At 37.0% G+C, this 18,997-nt stretch overlaps 1 protein-coding gene across 2 annotated transcripts in view; it reads left to right on the plus strand.

Annotated features, from left to right (window-relative positions):
• The window catches only part of PRKN (parkin RBR E3 ubiquitin protein ligase), a 786,713-nt gene that overhangs the window by 252,531 nt on the left and 515,185 nt on the right, over positions 1–18,997 (plus strand). For both annotated transcript variants that reach the window (XM_063329189.1, XM_063329188.1), the window contains exon 3: positions 8,953–9,193. In XM_063329189.1, coding sequence (XP_063185259.1) covers positions 8,953–9,193 — 241 coding nt within the window. The remainder of the gene's footprint in view (positions 1–8,952; positions 9,194–18,997) is intronic.

The raw sequence follows: 18,997 nt of genomic DNA on the forward strand, positions 1-18,997 counted from the left end.
CTTACAGTACAGTAACATCAGATTAGATCTTTTTGTATGAAAAACTTTTTTGTAATGCTGTTGTGTTTTGGGATGAGTTTCAGATAGTCTTCAGAGTATCAGATTAGCAAAAATTTGCAGGCATTACACTTCATCAGTGTGGGTCACTCTTATCAGACCCTAAAATGAGTCCAAAATGTATTGCATTCAATGTGGGATTGTAAAAAGTCTTAGCAAGAAACATCTTTTTACCTTAAGTCTCAATGAAAGTGAGGTTTAAATAAGATACTTGCAAAACTACCAGTACTTACAAAAAAACATACCATGTAAGAGAGAGAGAGAGAGTAATATAGAACAATGTCAGAAGGTCTAGTTTGAAATAAAGAGATATTGAACATTCCAGGAAAGCTAATTCAACCAAATCCCCAGTTTCTAGATTTGTTTGAAGAAGGTTTTGCTTTTTTATAATGGGAATGTCTTTCAGAGACATTTGCTTAGGTTTTGGCTGCAGTCCTAAAGCACACATTTCAAACACGGATTTAGCCATTATCTGTCTTTTTTTTTCTTCACTTCTCTTGTTTCATGGCGCAAAAGTGAATTTTCCCAATGCATGAGTCAGCCCAAACTTTAGGCTTCTGTGATGGAGAAAAAGTTTTCATTAGCAACATGTGAACGCAAAATTCTCATCTTTCAGGAGGTATCTTCTAGAGCAGGATGTGACTGGGAATCAGTGTATTCCTTTCCACCCCTGGGCTCTTGCTCTCCAGGACACATTCCAGGACAGCCTGGCCAGGATCTGCAAACTCTAAAGGATATGCAAATTGGAACTGCAGCAAGTTTTTCTGCCACACAACAGACTGTTGAGGAAAAAAAATCTAACATTTGGGAAATACTGAAAAACAGTGATCACCCTGGAGATAAATTTTGATAAGGAAGAGATCTATGCATGTAATTCACATATAGTGAGTCACACGTAAATAATTAACTTAAAATTGTTCTTTTATTAATTTGAAATGCATCTAAATGCACTGTCCTGCATTCTGAGACGATGTATGATGCAAAGTTAGGAGGCACCTGGTAGCTAACCTGAATTAACCACTCAATGAAACCCACTTAACCACTCCATGAAACCCACTTAGAACCCACTTTGCTTATTTTCTCCTATAGTTAGCTTGTCATCATTCACCACACAGTCACTAATTTAATAGAAACAACCAGATACATTTTCTAGTGTATTATTGAAACTGTAGTTGCAATTAATACCTTTGTTATTATTTACATTCTGGAAATTTGAAGGGATTCTTCCTAAAATAATTTTGGCCTAATAATGACTTCTTAATTTTCCAAATTGAAAAGACTTGAAAAAAATATATTCTGTGTTCATTTCTTACCTGTAAGACTCTGAAGTTTCTAACCTTTAGCGAAATTCAGCGGACACATTGCAATTCCAAACTTTTGTCCTTTATCTAGATAACATGGACTATGATTATAATTTCAAAAGGAGAAAATCTGAAGATCTTGGCAGTTTCTAGCCTATTTTATTTGTGTAACATGAAAAATAAATTAGTAGCAATGAGCAGTCATTGTGTTTCCATGTCTTCTATGAGGCCAATTTGATATTCTGTGCACTTCTCCCTCTCTTAGATGCCACAATCCAGGAGTCCTTGGCAGAGATACCCTGTCACTCAAACAAAGTTGCAGTGGAATCACTGATTTTTAATAACTTGGCTTTCATTCCTGTTCTCTGGGAGGGCAAAGAATGGAGAATGTCTTGGAGGAATAGGTGTGCTTTGAGATGGTGGATTTCTGGGATCATTGCAGTCAATAGGATCATGCAAATCCTGTCATCAATTTCTTGTATTGGTAATTGGTGTGCAAAGCTCCACAAAAGTGGACTTGCAACTGAAAACTAGAGTGGGAGCTGGAGGAGTCTAACTTTTCTGAGTGAGGAGATGATGCAGTCAAGTGTACCTGTGTTCAAAAGGAACTTTCACTGTGAAGTTTTCTGATTATCTTCAATTCAAAGCTATGACCTTTATAATGCCCAGTGAGGTAGCATAAGATGTAACCACCTCTAATGGCTGCAGTGGTAAGGAAACCGGCAGGTTGAATATCTCTCCAGTGGCTCCCATCTAAGTGCCCCACTTTCGTATCAACTTCATTTCCTTACAGAGAGTCTGTAAGTAACAAAACTCTGAGTTTGTTCCAGATTTGTTCCAAAGTTAGTCTTACCTAAATAAGTAGTTCAAGACTTGGCAGTCTTCTGTTCAGTTACACTTGCTAATGGAATAAAATAAAAAGGATACAAAAAAAAACAGATAAAAATTTAAGGGGGTGGGGAGGATGGGGAGATAAAAAAATGCATAACATAATGAAGCCACAATAAACATGGCTTATCTGGGAAAAAGTAAATGTATATTGCTGTTTACTGTATCCATCTTCATTTACTGTCATTACAGAAAGAAGTTTTAACCATCATAACACAATAAGAATGTCCTATCCTTATTTTAAAGGTGTTTTGAAAAGGTATTGTCTCATTTCCTCTTAAAAGAAGACAATTTATTATATTCTGTCATTTTAATATGCCAAAGGCCTGCCTCCCATCCACTGTTGTTTGCCGCTGGTTGTGTTAAAAATGTAGTGATTCGACGTCACTCATTTGCATCTGTTTACCCTCATCTTCACTGAACTGAATTCAACCTGCTGAACTGAAAACTTTCATGTACTCCTTCCTTCAGCTGCGGCAATAGTCTATCTTTGGAACTCTAATAGTAGTCCTTAAAATGTTACTAGATTTTGGATTTAGAAAGCATTGAATCCTTTTTCATAGCACATTTTTTATATCTTCCCTTTTACTCTATTTCTTTGGCACAGTCAATATTTAAACTACTGCAAGAACTGAATAGGAAAAGATTATAAAAATTAGGGTAAAAACATTCTGCTAAGTGAAGGGTTTTCTGCCTTTTCATCATGTTTGTTTGAATAAATAATTTCAATAATACATCTCTTTTTCTTTCTAGGCGTTGCTTAGCACCCGCAATATTCTGAATACTAAACAAGTACAGTAATGTGTAACTCTGAAAATGTTGAAAGGGTGAACTGAAGTCAAATATAGATATATTCCACAGAATCATAAAAGAGCATGTAGTTTCTGATTGCTGGAATTTAAGTCCTGAGCGGTCTGTCTAATTTAGGCCCAGTGGTGCACTGGTTTTTTTCCCTTGCCCCATGTGGAACGATATTTAGTTCATTGCCACTCAGCAGACAGAATTCACAGAAACGGATGGCGATACCACATCAGGATGCTGATTTGCTTCATTATTTTAACAGTGGTTAATTTTCCTTTCAGATATCCCCTTGCCACGACCTGTGGTAGAGTCTCTGAGCCCAAAAGCTTATTTGGTTTTTCTTTCTGTATCAGTTGGTTAAATGAAAGTTATTAAGTCTTCTTGCAAATCTTCCTTCCCATTTCTTAGACCATCATGGCTCATCAGAATGTTAACACTGTATCTGTGTTTTTTATCTCTACTTTGAAGCTCATTAATATTTCAGCTTTTGCCCCCTATGTAATAAAGGATATTTTTTTGTTGTTGCTTTTTTCTTCTTGCTTTTTTGAGTCATTGGTCTGCGATCAGGGAATGAAAATAGTGTTGTTCTTCCAATTTATTTCCTTTCTCTGTCTGCTGCTTTTGAGACTTGGTCTTTGCCCTTGGGTCGTGAGAGTGTTAGTGCAACAGTAGAGTGAGGTTTGGTGGGCTTATTTTTCTCTCTTCTGGGAACTTCGTATGTTGGTGGGGTTTTTTTCTGTTTTTCCAATAAAGTTGGTTTGTCATCTGTGCTTTTACATGGATCCTATTGGTTTGAAGAGGTGTATTGTGCTATAGGTACTGTGCTATAGGTATTGTGCTGTTGGAACAGGTTGCCCAGAGAGGTGGTGGAAGCCCCATCCCTGGAAGTTTTTAAGGCCAGGCTGGACGGGGCTCTGAGCAACCTGATCTAGTGGGAGGTGTCCCTGCCCACGGCAGGGTGGTTGGAACTAGATAATCTTTAAGGTTCCTTCCAACCCAAACCATTCTATGATTCTGCTATGGAGAGCTTTTCTATTATTTCATTCATTCTGCAGATTAATGAGACAAAAAATGTTCCCCTTGTTTTCCCATCTGATATTGTAATGCAGCACAGTTAAGAAAACCAACATTTTGATTCTTGTTGATAATTCCTAGAAGTTTAAAATACTTTTTCTTGAGCGTTTAACTTGTGTGAATCTCTTACTGAGCGGCATCAGGCAGTCTATTATCTGCTTAATCTAAATAGGTCACAACTAGACGAACTGTTATTGTTTACACTCTATAGGCTGCAGGGATTCATAGGCAAAGATGTGGCTCTCCAGATAATAGGAAAAGTATGAACTGGATCTTTGGTAGTGGAATGTGAACAATTGATTTTTGAGTTTGGTAGGCAATAAAAAAATCCCAAACACCTAAAAAAAACCCCAAATGATGGTTTACATGAAGTGAAAATATTTCAAATGCCTTTTCAAGACAAAACACCACAAGAAATTAGCTTTTTTACATTCAAATCCAAAGCTTCGAATTCTAGCTATTCTCTGCTCTACTGTTTCTTTAAATAAAACATTTCAAAATAAAGTGTATTGCACTTCACAAAATGTAATATGACTTCTCTAGTGGGTTCTATATTTGTTAGATGGAGAACGCTTCTTTCAATATTGATGTTACTACCAAAATATGTTGTCAAAAAGATATCAAGCAAAAATCTGTCAGAACAAGAGGATTTCAGAGTTGCTGAAACACAGTCATCATTTCCTTCTTCATAATTTAACTCGGTCTCCCAAAGTGACCTCTTAGTTTGCCCACAGCTGGCAGCACCAAAGGATACCGTGTTATTGACTCAGGAAGTGACAAGGATTCAGCCTTGTGAAGCTCAACTTCAGAATTCAGAAAAATATATGAAAGCAAAAGGTTTGAATGAAAAAAGGTTTTAATTTCATCTGCTATGAATTCATTTTTCCAAGTTGGTCAAAACCCAATCTCTGTAAAGAACCAGTCCTTAATAATGGGTTTCATCACTTCTGGATCTTCTCAGCTCCCTTTGCTCTAGTGCAAAGAGATGCTTCATGATGTACAATATACACAGTTGCAGTATTTCCCTTTGGAATATGGATCACAGGCATTAATTTGGATCAACAGATAAGACAAGACAGTATCTCTGGAATCATTAATAATAGATATTCTCAAAAGAAATGTTTCCTGAGGCATAAAACAAATACATGAAGAAAATGAAAGTGACATTGACATAAACAATTGTATCTTAAATTTGTGTTACAATAGTAACCTAAGGCAAAACCTAAACGTTTACAGAAATAGTTTGAATTCTACCTCTTTTCTCAGGAAAAAAAAGTTGCAGACAGCCCATCTGCTACCTACGAAATGTAGTCTGCTATAAAACATAGTCACCCTAATTCTGGGAACTGCCTGTGATATTCTCAATATTTTTTTTTCTTGGACTGTCTTCTCACTTTTTTTTTTTTGCAAAGGTTGAGAATGACCTTCCTCCTTTAGACACAAGCCAAATTAAATTCAAATGTGGTCAGAAACAACATTACAAAACTGATGATTTGGGATTCCATGTTTATTACTGATCAGTGACTTCCATATGAAATATACTTAGCGTACAAATCAAAGGATGTTGTTTGTTTTTCCTAGCTGATATCTGTGAAAGCTTATCCTGGGATCTGCTAATTAAGCTTTCTTGTCTGTATGACCTACATTATCATCATCAGTACTGATCTCCATGTTCCAAAGTTTGTTCTTGTTTTTGATAAAGAGATGCAAGAAAGCTGCACCTGCCCTTTTAAAATGAAAACTTTCATTAAATAAAATCCAGGAATATGATCATGTGGAGGTATAATTGCCTGTCCTGGTTCAGGGTGGACCAGAGCCAACTTTCTGTCAGGGAGAGAGGCTCTTGCTGATAATTGTTGCTGTGGCAACCAGGGTCACTGACTGGGTTGTTCACCCTGTGGAGGGGTCACACCTGTGGGGAGGCGTGGACAGGTCAGGTGTCTTGTCTTCAGCTTCAGACAGTCCTCGTCTTCAGCTCTTCTGTGTGGACTCTTCTTCTTTGGCTGTTCTCCAGTGGGGGGTTCTCCAAGGGCTCTTCTCCAACGGACTGCTTCTTCAGTGGCTCTCTTTCTTTAATGACTGGTGTCTGAGGAGGACCCCGTCAGCTCATCTGCCTTTCAATCCCGGTCAGTGTGTTCCAGTTCCCGTTAGTCACCGAGTCCAGTCTGGGACTTCCCCAGTGCCTGCCAGTGATACCTCCCTGCAAGCTTGATATGGTTTTGTGTATATTTGTATATATTGTGTCTATTTCATTATCTTCTTTTAATTTTTTTATTATTAATTTTTCATTAAAGTAGTTTAGTTTTTTTCCTAAACTCATAACTCTCTTTATCTCTCTTCTTCCTCTCCTTGGAGCAAGAGGTGGGGGAGAACATCTGTCATCTTGTCACTGGCCAACCCGGCCCAAACCACAACATTGCCCAAAGTGCAAATTTTACGTCTTTTTTGAACTATGTTGTTCTTGACAGTATGGGAGAGAGAATAAGATAAGATGGGTGTCTTTTGTCAATCTGTACTTTGTTTCTAAGCTAACCACATGCATACCAGTCTGCAAAAAGAACTGGAAAGGAACCTATTATTTTTAAAGATCAATCAATTTAAACCATCCAGCTAAACGTGTACAGCAGTCATGATCAAGCAAGAGTGGTTGAAAAAGGTTGTGGTTTTGCAGGAGCATTTTCTTTGATTTATGCAGCCCTTACTGTCCTTCTTGTTCTCTCTTCTGTACACTCAGTGTGACCGTGGCACAGCGTCAGGCTGTGAACTGAATCAGGGAACTGATGCAAACTTTAAAATGAAACAAACTGAGAAGGACAGTAGATGTTAAGAAAAAATAAAAGGCAGGACAGGGGTTCATTAGGCAAGCAAAGCTGACAGAAGAGATGCTCATTAAAACATGGTTTGACTGATTGACAGTTGATTAGGGGTTTCCAAGGTTGTGAGTTTTTACATATATACCCTTTGTTTTTACATATATTTCCCTTTGTAATTCTAGCTGTAACTGAGCAAATCACTTTTGAGTTCCTCATTCTCCTAGGTTATTAATTTCATTATTAATTTCCCTTAGGTTATTAAATTATTTAATGTTATGTAGCATTCTTAGTTGGAGAAGTTTTAGAGTGACAGCTGTGTTTTGTATTTTGTGTTAATGAGTGAAATTATTAAGCTATTTAAATGGATCTCATTAAAATATTATGGGCAACAAGTTGAACAAAAAAAGGAGACATAATGTTTTAAAGTTGAAATCTAATAACTGCTTTTTTTGCGCATGAATACTGCAGTGTCCTTGCTCTGACAAGTGTCTGCTGGATGATTACTGCTTCGCTAAGGAGAGAGTGTGTTATTAAAAATTCAATTTAAAAAAAAACACAGATTTTTGACTTTTAGAACTGCATTACGTAAGAAAGGATGGAGCGGGAAATACTGAGAAGTAATGCAAGAGAATGAAGTAAACCCACTAAACAAAAATGAAACTGGAGGAGAAAAAGTGGTAGGAGAGAGTGCGATAGTAATAAACAGCACTAAAATATCTGCAAAGGAATCTTTTGCAATTAAAAATGCATGTAATAATTGCAAAGAAAAACTAAACATTTCAAATATTATGTAGATACTGAGATGAATGCTTCTGAATTCTCTTTCTATTCTTCCCAAATATAATCAGCATTCTGTCTTTACATTTCAGTGCAGACATGACCAACCTAATGATGCTGAGAAGAGTTAGAAAATTATTTTCTTGAGAGAAATTCAAACTTGTTTGTGTATAGGTTGATGTTGTGTAGGTTCTCATTCCACTGAAGAACTAGATGTGGATCTCCAGGAGGTATCACCTAAAAAAAAGAACAAGTTTTGTTGCAAGATGTGCTGTGGAAAGATCAATACAAGTCTTTCTTGAAAGCCCTTCAGTAACGGTAGTTCATCTGAAAGCTCTGTAATTTCTAGTTCTAAAGTATTATTTTGTTTTCATATTCTGTATTTGGAAAATGCTGAACAAAATGTGAATTCTATCCTGATTTATCATGAATAAACCTTTCATAAGATCCTTATTCAGCCTGCGGCTTTCTAAGACATGAGACCTGGAAAGACTCTCTAAGAATCACCTCTGATGAGAACTGAGAAAGAGGAAGTACTTAAGTATATGTGAGATCTCTTGGGCGAATGGGTAGCAATCCTTTTGTTTTACCAGGAAGGACTATGGCGGTCATGAGATCTTCCACAAACTTTCTCTCATTCTGAAGACAACAGTTGAAAGTAATCTTTCTTTGGAATAAATGAGAAAAGCATACTGAGTCTACATCTAAAGCCAGATTTAGATTAAAAGTTACATTAGGGAGAAGAAATAAGTATCAGTCTTCATCAGTAGCATCATCTTCCCTGTTTCTGTTTACAAAGATACTTTGGAGTAGCTTGGTCGTGAACTTTCTGTGATTGTCAAATGTGACCCTAAATTGCTACAAGAAGAGTATGTATCAGCATTATCTGTGCAAATGCATTTTATGTATTGAATATTCTTAGCACTTGGATTAGTTGTGCTTCCTCTGGAGTTTTTCCTTTGTACCAGTAAACCAGAGTTATTTAAAGCTGTTGGCTCTGGTGCACCATTTCCTTGTTAAATGTTTAGAATTTGTAAGTGTTGTGACCCTTTTGCCAATGTAAGTAATCCTAATTCCAGCAATTTATACTTGTCACTTTGCTTTAAACTCCATTACTGCACACTGAAACTCTACACAAAGTGGCTTGAGACCATTTAAAAAATAACAAATTTGAGATAGAGGGATTTTGTCCCTTATGTCACAATTAATTAATTATTGGGATTTTGTTTTTTTTGTTGCAGAATTGTGACCTGGCCCAGCAGAGTATTGTTCATATTGTTCTGGGTCCACAGAAGAACAGTCAGAACAAGGATGAGACAGCAGATAACCATGCTGGAGGAATTCTAAAAGCCTTGGAAAGAGAATCTGAAAGTCTAACACGTGTAGACCTCAGCACAAGCATCCTTCCGTCCCTCTCTGCAGGATTGGCTGTTATTCTGGATGCTACAAAAAACAGTACTTCTCTTCCCTCTGAAAAATCAGGTAAATCAGTGATTTGGTACATTTCAATGCAAAGACCTGAACATTTTTGTGTTTCTCAGGATGAACAGTTCTACACCACAGGAAAAAAAAACCCAACATACAGTTTCTTTTAGTTATTAAACAAAAAATACAACTATATTAAGAGGTGATAAGCATATGATGTGTCTTCTAGCAAAATAATTTTTCATAGTGGATAAATCGAGTGATTTCTTGCATTGTTTCTGTCTCTAACTTCTATTGTGCTAATATTTTTACAAATTATTACAAGCTGGCAAAAGCCCCAGAGATCTACAAGAAGGCAAAAAATAGTCTGTAAAATTTCCACAATGGAATTTTCCTTAACTACAATTTTGGGCATCTTATGGGTTGGAAATGTGTTTAGTTCCCAATTTGTTGTAATGTTTTCATATCCATACATTTTATAAAAAAATATTTCTATACAAATAGACATTATTTATAAAAACATAGCTGCCACAAAATATGGTAATTCATACTATGGATTTTAGTAGGTCTTCATCCACCAAATTTTTGCTGAGAATATATTCTCTTCATGAAAAATCATCTAAGGCACAGGTTAAGTTACTGCAAATGGGTTATGCTGTAATATTTAAAATTGTTCATGAGAAAGAAGCTGGTCAGTAGGAAACAGAGGAATCTTTTAGCAATTACGTGAATCTTCTCAGAGTAATCGCTTTCTCACACAGTCTAGCTAACGCTTACCGACAACTGTTTGTCCCCCGTGAAGCGACATCATTCTGTGCAATACCAGAGTCTGAGTTCTGATTTGTTTTGATAGCCATCAGAGATATCTTTTGAGAAAGAACAGTACACAAATACCCTTTATAATAAAAAATTTGGAAGATAATACCAAACATATAGGACCAGAGTAGAGAATATACTTTGTGAATATGACACATACCTCTGTGACTAAGCTGACCACAGAAATCATCATGCTTAACATAATGGCTACTGAAACTGTTGAAATAACTTCTAGAGAGTTTCTTAAGTAACTTGTGCAGAAAATAAACAATTCGTGGGAGGGTCACGGAAGTGTTCCACAACTGACTTGATCAACCTCTCACTGCCAACTAGTGATGAATGAGTGCAGTTTAGGAGCAAATTAGTACCTAGCTTAATGATCCGCATCTCCCAATCTGAATGAATAATGAGATAAGAGGGGAGCATGCCCATTTAAATATGGTAAACTAGAGGCAGGGTTTCATGCTGGGCTTACTGTCAAAAGCAAGGCAATGGTGTAAGCTTTTTAATGCTACTCTCTATTTATTTTTTCACTACTGTATATGATATGTACAGGGCTTTAGTAGTTGTGCTGGACTTTACAGAATAGTTTATATGTGTGTAAGGCCTTTTAAAATTTGTCAAGTGGTCTATTTTTCCACAGACTGCAAACCCTATGAAGCTGAGTAAAAAACTGATAGGTATCTTCTGTTGCAGCAAATATTTTCATGGCAGAACGACAACTGAGGAAAAAATGTATTGAGACTATATGTGGACTAGTTTTATCTGTGATTAAGTTAAATAGATTTTTTTTATCCTAAGGAAAAAAAAAAAAGAGCCACTCTAATGACTCAACAGTTCTGCCTGGAAAGATGTTAGTACTTTTTAAAGTACTTTTTATAGGCCTGTTATCTACTCCTTGGCTTGTTTTGACTCTGACTATGAAAACTTGCGTGTGTCTGTTCAGCCCCACCACTTTTGTTCAATATGGGGGACTTTGATGTTTTTGTTATTAGGGTTTGGGTGGGTTAATCTGTAGTCACATAATTCACTGAGTTGTGGAGTAGTCCAGGTTAATAATAATCAGGCAAGAAAAAAGGAAAAAAAAAATGAATCCAGAGATCAGTTTTCCAATCAACTTTACTGTGTAGCGAGGATTTTCTTTGGCACAGCTGAAATGAGTAATAGTAGTGGGAATGAGTGGCTGAAGGCTGTGTATGCCACCACTGCCACTTGAAATTACACTTATCAAGCTATTGTCTTAGAAGGGTGATGGTTGTTGTGATCAGTCTGCAGTAGAAACCTACACAGTAGAACCAAGTATAATCTTTTTTTCTGTGTGTGAGAGATCAAATGCAATGAGTAGAGGACAAATTTAAACTTACAGTTTAGAGGCAGAGGATTCATTAATTGATTATTGTTTAATCTAACATGCTACACAGCTATGTATGAAGCTGGTGAAGGGTCTAGAGCATGAGTCTTATGAGGAGCAGCTGAGGGAGCTGGGGTTGTTCAGCCTGGAGAAAAGGAGGCTGAGGGGAGACCTTATCGCTCTCTACAACTACCTGAAAGGAGGGTGTAGAGAGGTGGGGGTCCGTCTCTTCTCCCAAGTAACAGGTGATAGGACAGAGGAAATGGCCTCAAATTGCACCAGAGGAGGTTTAGATTGGGTATGTGGAAAAAATTTTTCACCAAAATGGTTATCAAACATTGGAAGAGGATGTGCAGGGAAGTGCTTGAGTCACCGTCCCTGAAGTTATTTAAAAGACACGTAGATGTGGTACTGAGGGACATGGTTTAGTGGTGGACTTGGCAGTGTTAGGTTTGCAGTTGGACTTGATGATCTTAAAGGTCTTTTCCAACCTAAATGATTCTATGATTAGATGTCATCATTATTACTTAAGTCTTTTTCTTTGCAACTTTTGAATATCACCCATCTGGTCTGTTCCCTAGAATATCCTGGTGTTCTGTAGCTAGCTTTTTTAAAATGCTTGCATGCAAGTCGTCTCTGTCATCTTATCTTCTGATGTTCCTCTTTTGACAGAGGAGTAAATAAGGTACTGGTATGTATTGACTGAGGTGTGCCAAGCTGTAAATTCTAGCAAAAAGAGGGACTGATTCTTTTCCACCTAGTTAGGAAATGCTTTACCAAAACTTAATATATGTTAAAACCTCCTGTCCTTACAAATAACACAAAAATGAGTTATGGCAGGCAGAACCTGAGTATTGCTAGTGCGTAAGAGCATAAAGTAATGAGCTAGTTCCCAGACTGCGTAAAAGTCTGATGTGTGAAAGACAGAGGCAAAAACATTTAGAAAGGAAAGCTATGGTTTAGGGTTTGGTAGTCAGAGTTGTGCATAATTCCGAGAGATCTGATGAAATAAAAAAAAAAGTGTCACTTTTATTCAGGGTATTGCTGACATGGTACGAATACTTTTTCAATGGTATTCTGTTGATTGTGTGTTAAAAAGTTCCTATGCTGTGTAACTGATATTACATTTTATTATGATTCTTTTAATCAAAATGCCTAAAAGGATCAGAATTTTTGTGTCAGGTTTGTTTGAAGTAAATCAGTAGTCTAAGCTCCTGAAGTATTTCAAAGTTACTTCAGTTTTATAAAACTTATAATGTCCAATTAGTTCCAGACGGGACAGTGGTATGGTGTGCATCTCTACCTCCCCATTTTAACATGGTGTTGGGCTGAGTACCGTTACCTAGTACCAAGCTGAGTACAACTGCAGCTTTTTTTTATCCCCTTTTTGAGAATGCCATCAAAATGGGAACACTGATCCATCCAAAATGGCCTCCAGCGCTGCAAGAACATCTCTGTTGATACTCTGAGATGTGAAGCTCTGTAAGTGTTCAGCAACTGCACCAGACAAAGGTGTTACAAGAACAGTAACGAACTTATTTTCTCATGACCTGATTTTGCTTCACTGTGTCACAAAACTAAATATCAAAGAATTTACTATTCCCTTAGAAAAGGGAAAAGGATTCCTAAAATTTCTCTCACGTCATTTAGCTGCATTTTTGCATGGGAAGTTAATCAGTATAAAGATTTTTTTTTCCCCTTGGCATCTGTACAAATCATTTGTGGATTAATTATAACAAAAATTAATTAATTAAATATACTTTAGGTCCATGGTATTGTAAATCAATATTTTGAGGAGGAGGAATCAGTATTCTGTATAATTTGCATTGAGTAATTAGGTCCTCTTTTCCCCAAGTTATCAAAATTTTGTTCTAGCAACAAATGATCCAGAGTGCTTACACTGAGCTTTCTTAAATTTCTTGAAATATAAATACAACATTTAGTGGTGGTTACATGGTTCTTATGGTAGTTCTTTTGACAGACATTAATTTGGATAAGGTTCATATTGCTGTGAAAGAAAAGTCATAAATTACTTAATATGCAACCGATGTATTGTTTCAGTAGACACATTCAAGTAACTAGGTAGGTTACTATGCTATTTTTTGGTTTGATGAACTGACAGCTTACTTTTGTATTAGGATTAAACCACTTTTAATGTAAATGAGAGTGCATTATGTAGCACGTGGTGATTTAGTCTACATGTGATTCAGAGATTTTAAAATGCATTCTTTTATGAACTTTTAAATATGAAATGAAAAACAATTTGAGGATCAATCTACATACAGAAAAGGGAAGGAACTAATGGACTTCTGCAGAAAAACAGAATAAAGTACCAACTCAACAATAATATACTAGTCCTGATTTTGGCAAATACATTCTGGGAAGCATGGCTGCACTTGTCTTCATTATGTGCTGTGTAAGTGTACTGTATGCACAATTTTGTTTTAAACTTTGAAACAAAACTTTACAAAATACCTGCATTAACAACTCACTTTGTGCTAATGGTTGGTTCCTACACATTGTTAATCATTATCACTATGCATTCATTACATATACAAAACTGTTAGACTTTAGCTGTTAGACCTTTTGTCCTAAATTTGCTGTGAGTGTACAGTACCACAGAGCTGATGCCGTGTAGGTCACACTGATGCCTTATAGTCACAGAAATCAAGTTGATAAGGCCTGAGAGCTCTTTGACAAAGAAAGCAGACTTGTCTTCCTTCCTCTCCATCTTCCTTTTCTTGTTTGATATTTTTATACTGTTTGCTCCCATCCCCAAATGGAATCTCCTCTGCTTATCTTGATTTTGGTTTTGGTAGCTCCCCTTCATGGGTATTCCATACCTGCATGATGTTCTGGCCATTTGCAGTCCCTTGTTCTTCTTTTGGTTTTGGTTTTTTTACAACCTTTTCTCACTTGGACGTCTCCTGTGTACAACTACACGCATCTTCGTCCCTTTGTTCACATTGTTCACACACTTAATGCAAAATGCTTATGTGTTGTGCCTGACTAGGTCATCACAGTGTTACCATATGCTTTTCAGAGGTAACCATATTTTAAGTATGCTCATCTGAGGCCTGAAAATCCTGGTGTGTACTACAAGAATATTATGACCAAAACATTTGTGTATGGTACAGTGAGATTACATTTAATTTTGAATCAGTCCTGCTAAGTATTTCGTATGTGTTGAATGAGAACTTCTTTAAAGTTTTAAATGAGTTTGCAAGCTGATTGGTACATGTTGTATTGCAAAAGTTCTCAAACTGTGATCCATGTTTGAAGCTCTGAGATTCAGAAGGGTACTGATGATCCATTGGGATAATGATCACAGTGCTGTAGCTCCACTTACTTGTTTTCAACTGCGAAAATATATGCAATCATGTCAGTATAGTTAAATTATCCCTCTTGATTAGTTGCTGTAGCTTCTTGGATCATGCTGTCTGAGTAGGTTTGGAGGTAGGGGAAGGCACGTCTGGAAGACAATGCTTCCTGTTAAAAGTTACTCGTAATATGGTAATGTTTCTGAAATAATACTTTATTTTTTGATGCACAGCATAAAAGAGGTTTTCTGGATACAAGTCACATCTCAGCCACATAAGAGCTATTATACAAGATCAAACCAATTGCCTATCTAAACATGGTTCTCTTCCTCTTTTAATACTTACCTGGTTTGTATCCAATACTTCAAAAGAAAGAAAAGATTCTTATTATGTAATATTGGATTTAGAGATTACTTTTTGCAAGTAATCACCTCTGTCTGATTATCCTTCATGTCTGCTACCTGGGTAAGTCGACAAGAACAATAATGGCATTCTCTAAACTGACCTTCATTGAAATAGCACTTCCTAAACAGTCGCCAGTGTCAATTCAAGGGTAAATTGGAGAACAGAGGGAGAGTTTTCAGCCCACCAATTAACTATTTCTAATTCTGTCAAAATTTCTTTTGAAATAGTTAAGCTTAAGAAAAATATTCTGGCTATTCTGCTTCCAGTAGGGTTATGCAAATTTGTCATTACAAAGTCCTTGGAAGTTTGCTCTTATGTATATTGTATCTTCTGTTGGGGTTATTAACCCTTGATAACTCACTGCTGCAATACTTTCAAGTTCTATATATAAAAATTGATATTCCCTCTTCACCTTCCAGCAACAGCAAAGTGATTTTATAATGCATTAGCATAATGGAACCTTTTCAATAAAATGATAAATTGAGCCCATTGCAGAAAACAGAACACACGCGATAATTTATTGCAGTCAGTGCCATGCTGGAGACCTCATTCGTATCATATGCTTTTAACACTGATGAGAATAGTGCCATTTCCCCACACCTTACATGTCTGTGAAATTCATTTGAGAGGAGAAATGTTCTTTTCTAATAGAGCCAAAAGCACTTCTGGGAATGCTCATCTTTACATGACATAATTATCTCCCATGAACGTGTCTAATTACTTTATTGTTTTTACAGACCCTTTCATGTTAATTGAAGCTGGTAACATTTGTTAACTCCCCTGTGGCAAGGGGTGGGGTGGGAACAGTGTTGTGTCCTTGGAATGTATTTTGATTGTTCATGGGTGACAGCATGCATGGGCTTTCTTCTGCAAATGCATCACTCGCATCTTTTTGCCACCAGCTGGAGGTGGCATTTGTAGGTGTAAATGTTCTGTGTTGATTAAACAAAACTGTAAATGTTATGTTTTCCAAAATAATTGTTGGCATGAATTAATTACTGATGCCACAGGGAAAAATAGGAAAGCAACACTTAGGAAACACCTCTTATGTGTAGAAACACAATAATAGAGGTGTAGGGTGATTCTTTTTTAACAGGAAGAGTCCCATTATGAGGCACAAATAAGAAGAATGCTTTGTTTAAAGTTCATTAGAAGGCAGTAGTTGCTTAGTGCTTGCACTACATGGTCTCTGCTATGAACTCTTACCACTCGAAATGACATAAGAGACATAGTCTTCTCTCAAATCACATGCTTGAGATTCATTAATATCATTGGGAGTTCTGCGCGCACAGCAAGGACATTGGGAGAACAGACCTATTAGAAAGGCTTGATCTACAGAAAGTAATTATATGGAACAGATAGTTTAATAAATTCAGTTAATACCAGAAGATAAAAAATCGCCATACAAACCACATCCTGCTCTTTCTTTATAAAGACAAACAGCTTCAATGGGACTAAATTTGAACTTCTATGAAAGGTAAAGATCACTGCATTTGGCAGGGGAAGATAGATTCTCTGATGGGGCTTTTTTGAAGAAAATAATGGCCGTGGTAGGGAAATGGTCAGCCACTTCAAAAGATCTAATTCATATTCACAGAAAAGCAGAATTAAAGCCAGTGCATGTTCTTGCATTGCTCTGCCAAAAAGTCCTTAGAATTTTGCCGTCAGCTTTGTTTCAGTGAAGGTTTCACATTTCCACTGCTACCTGGGTGACTGTTGCTAGAGATGCCAAGATGTCCATTCAGGCTTTTCTTCAGAGACTGCCAACGGGGATTTCAGTTGTTATGATCGTCTTTTGTGCCTCTGGTTTTTTGTCTTTTTGTTTGTTTCTTTCTTTCTTTCTTTTAGAGAATATCTAACCATAGGAACTGAGATTCTGTATCAGCTTTATGTGGATTTCCAGAAATCCTTTAGTGTAGGGCATTTTTCTGCGGCTCTGAGGTACATCATTGAACCTTTTGCTTAAACCTTGTTCATTCTTACACATTTTTCATGAGGCAACACTGCCTGCATTATGCCCAGCAACTAAGATTTTTTTTCCAGTTAGAAGAGAATAAAGATCCGTGCTGTGCAAACAACCATTGTCCTATTTAATTACTAAAAATTTGCTACAAGCTTCTGGACTGTTGATGTTCTATGGAATCTGTTGGCACTGGGCAGGAGGCTGAATTTAGGATTACAGCATTTGTGATCAAATTATCAAACTGACAGGGAAAAAAAAATGAAGAAAATGTCTTCCTTGGTCTGCCTTTCACTTTTGAGACAGAATGATACAGTGCCCTGCAAGTGAAGCTGTCTGGAATATTTCTGTGCTGCATTATATGTGCTGTGGCACCATTTTTTATACAAATACTGTATCAGAATCACAGTTCCCTTAGTGAGGTATCCAGGGTCTGGAAGTCCCTATTTAATGGTTTTCCTTAGGATTAAAAACTAGCATTTTTGAATGCTAGTTCAAAAGAACACGAATCTTTGTATTCACTGATACACCTAACACTGTATCTTACAAGCTTATCTGTACTGTTGGCATCTGCGTGGGTATTCAGTCTTAGGTTTTTGACCTTGAGAACATCAGATTCTGATTTAGCAGTTTTATCCAACTGCTGCCATAACTGGTATTTGCAGATGAATGCTTCAGATTTAGTTTTGACAGTCTATCTACCTGTAATGATTTCTCATTTCTGGAGTAGAACATGTGTGACTAGACTTGCACTTAAAATGCAAGCCCATCTGGGGTGTGTGTGTGTATATATATATATATTCATATATTTTAACTACCCTCCCACTCAGCAAGACAAAGATTAAAAAATCAAAGGTGACAGGTACATCCTGGAGCAAAGTGTTTGCTGAGCACCAGCGCTCTCTTTCCAAGCTTCCATGATGCCCTACTAGTGCAACGGTCAGTTCTGTGGCTCTTGACATGTACCCGTCAAAAGACAGGGACAGAGAAAAAGAAACGTGGGGATGTGGAATCAATGTGCAGGGGATGGGGATCAGCAGGATATCATGCTCCAGTTTGAGCCTTTTCACCATGTACGGTGTACGTTGATGTTCAGCTTCAGATGCGCAACACTGCGCAACTTACCAAGGATTTTACAGTAAACCCTGGTATCCTCTTTTCCAGTGCTGGCTGACATTAGTTTATTTCAGATTTGCTATGAAGATGGTTTAACCAAAGTTGTAACAAAGATCAAAGTTCATTTGAGCAACCAAAGTGCCTGGAGCCCTGATCTCTCCTTTTGTTCACCATAACTTTGTCCTTAGTTTTGTCACACAGTAAATACTCAGTGTATATTACTGGAAGAAAACAGGCTGGCAACAATCGGTTTGTTTCTGGTTTAAAGCTATACCACTTGACAACCAAGTTTTTATCTACTGCAACTCTCCTCAGCCTCCACAAATTATTTTTGAAGTAGCTGAATCAAATATCAATAGTGTTTTAAATAAATTCTGAACTGTAGATATGGTGAGATGAAGATCTTGATTAACATTATCAGGGACTTTCCCTAAGCAGATTTTAGTTCTCTTGAAAAGAATGTTGTGCTTATGTAAGTAATAATGAAATAAATAGCAAAATCTCCACTGTCTTCAGCTGTGGAAGGGCAAGATCTAAGTTCAAGATTTAATGCAGATTAATGATTATGGATGTTGTACTTTTATACCTCATGTTACCCAGTCTCTGGTGAATCGCTACAGGTTGTCTTATCCTGATTTCTAAACCATATAATATTGTCCACAGTGATTTCCAGTGAATTCCTTCAAGTTTCTAAAGGGGGCCTACAGGAAGGATGGGGAGGGACTCTTTATCAGGGAGTGTAATGATAGGACACGGGGTAATGGCCTCAAACTGAAAGAGGGTAGATTTAGATTGGATATCAGGAAGAAATTCTTTCCTGTGAGGGTGGTGAGGCACCAGAACAGGTTGCCCAGGGAAGTTGTGGGTACCCCATCCCTGGAAGTGTTCAGGAC

Source organism: Chroicocephalus ridibundus, chromosome 3 (genome assembly GCF_963924245.1).
Source record: "Chroicocephalus ridibundus chromosome 3, bChrRid1.1, whole genome shotgun sequence".
NCBI lineage: Eukaryota > Metazoa > Chordata > Aves > Charadriiformes > Laridae > Chroicocephalus > Chroicocephalus ridibundus.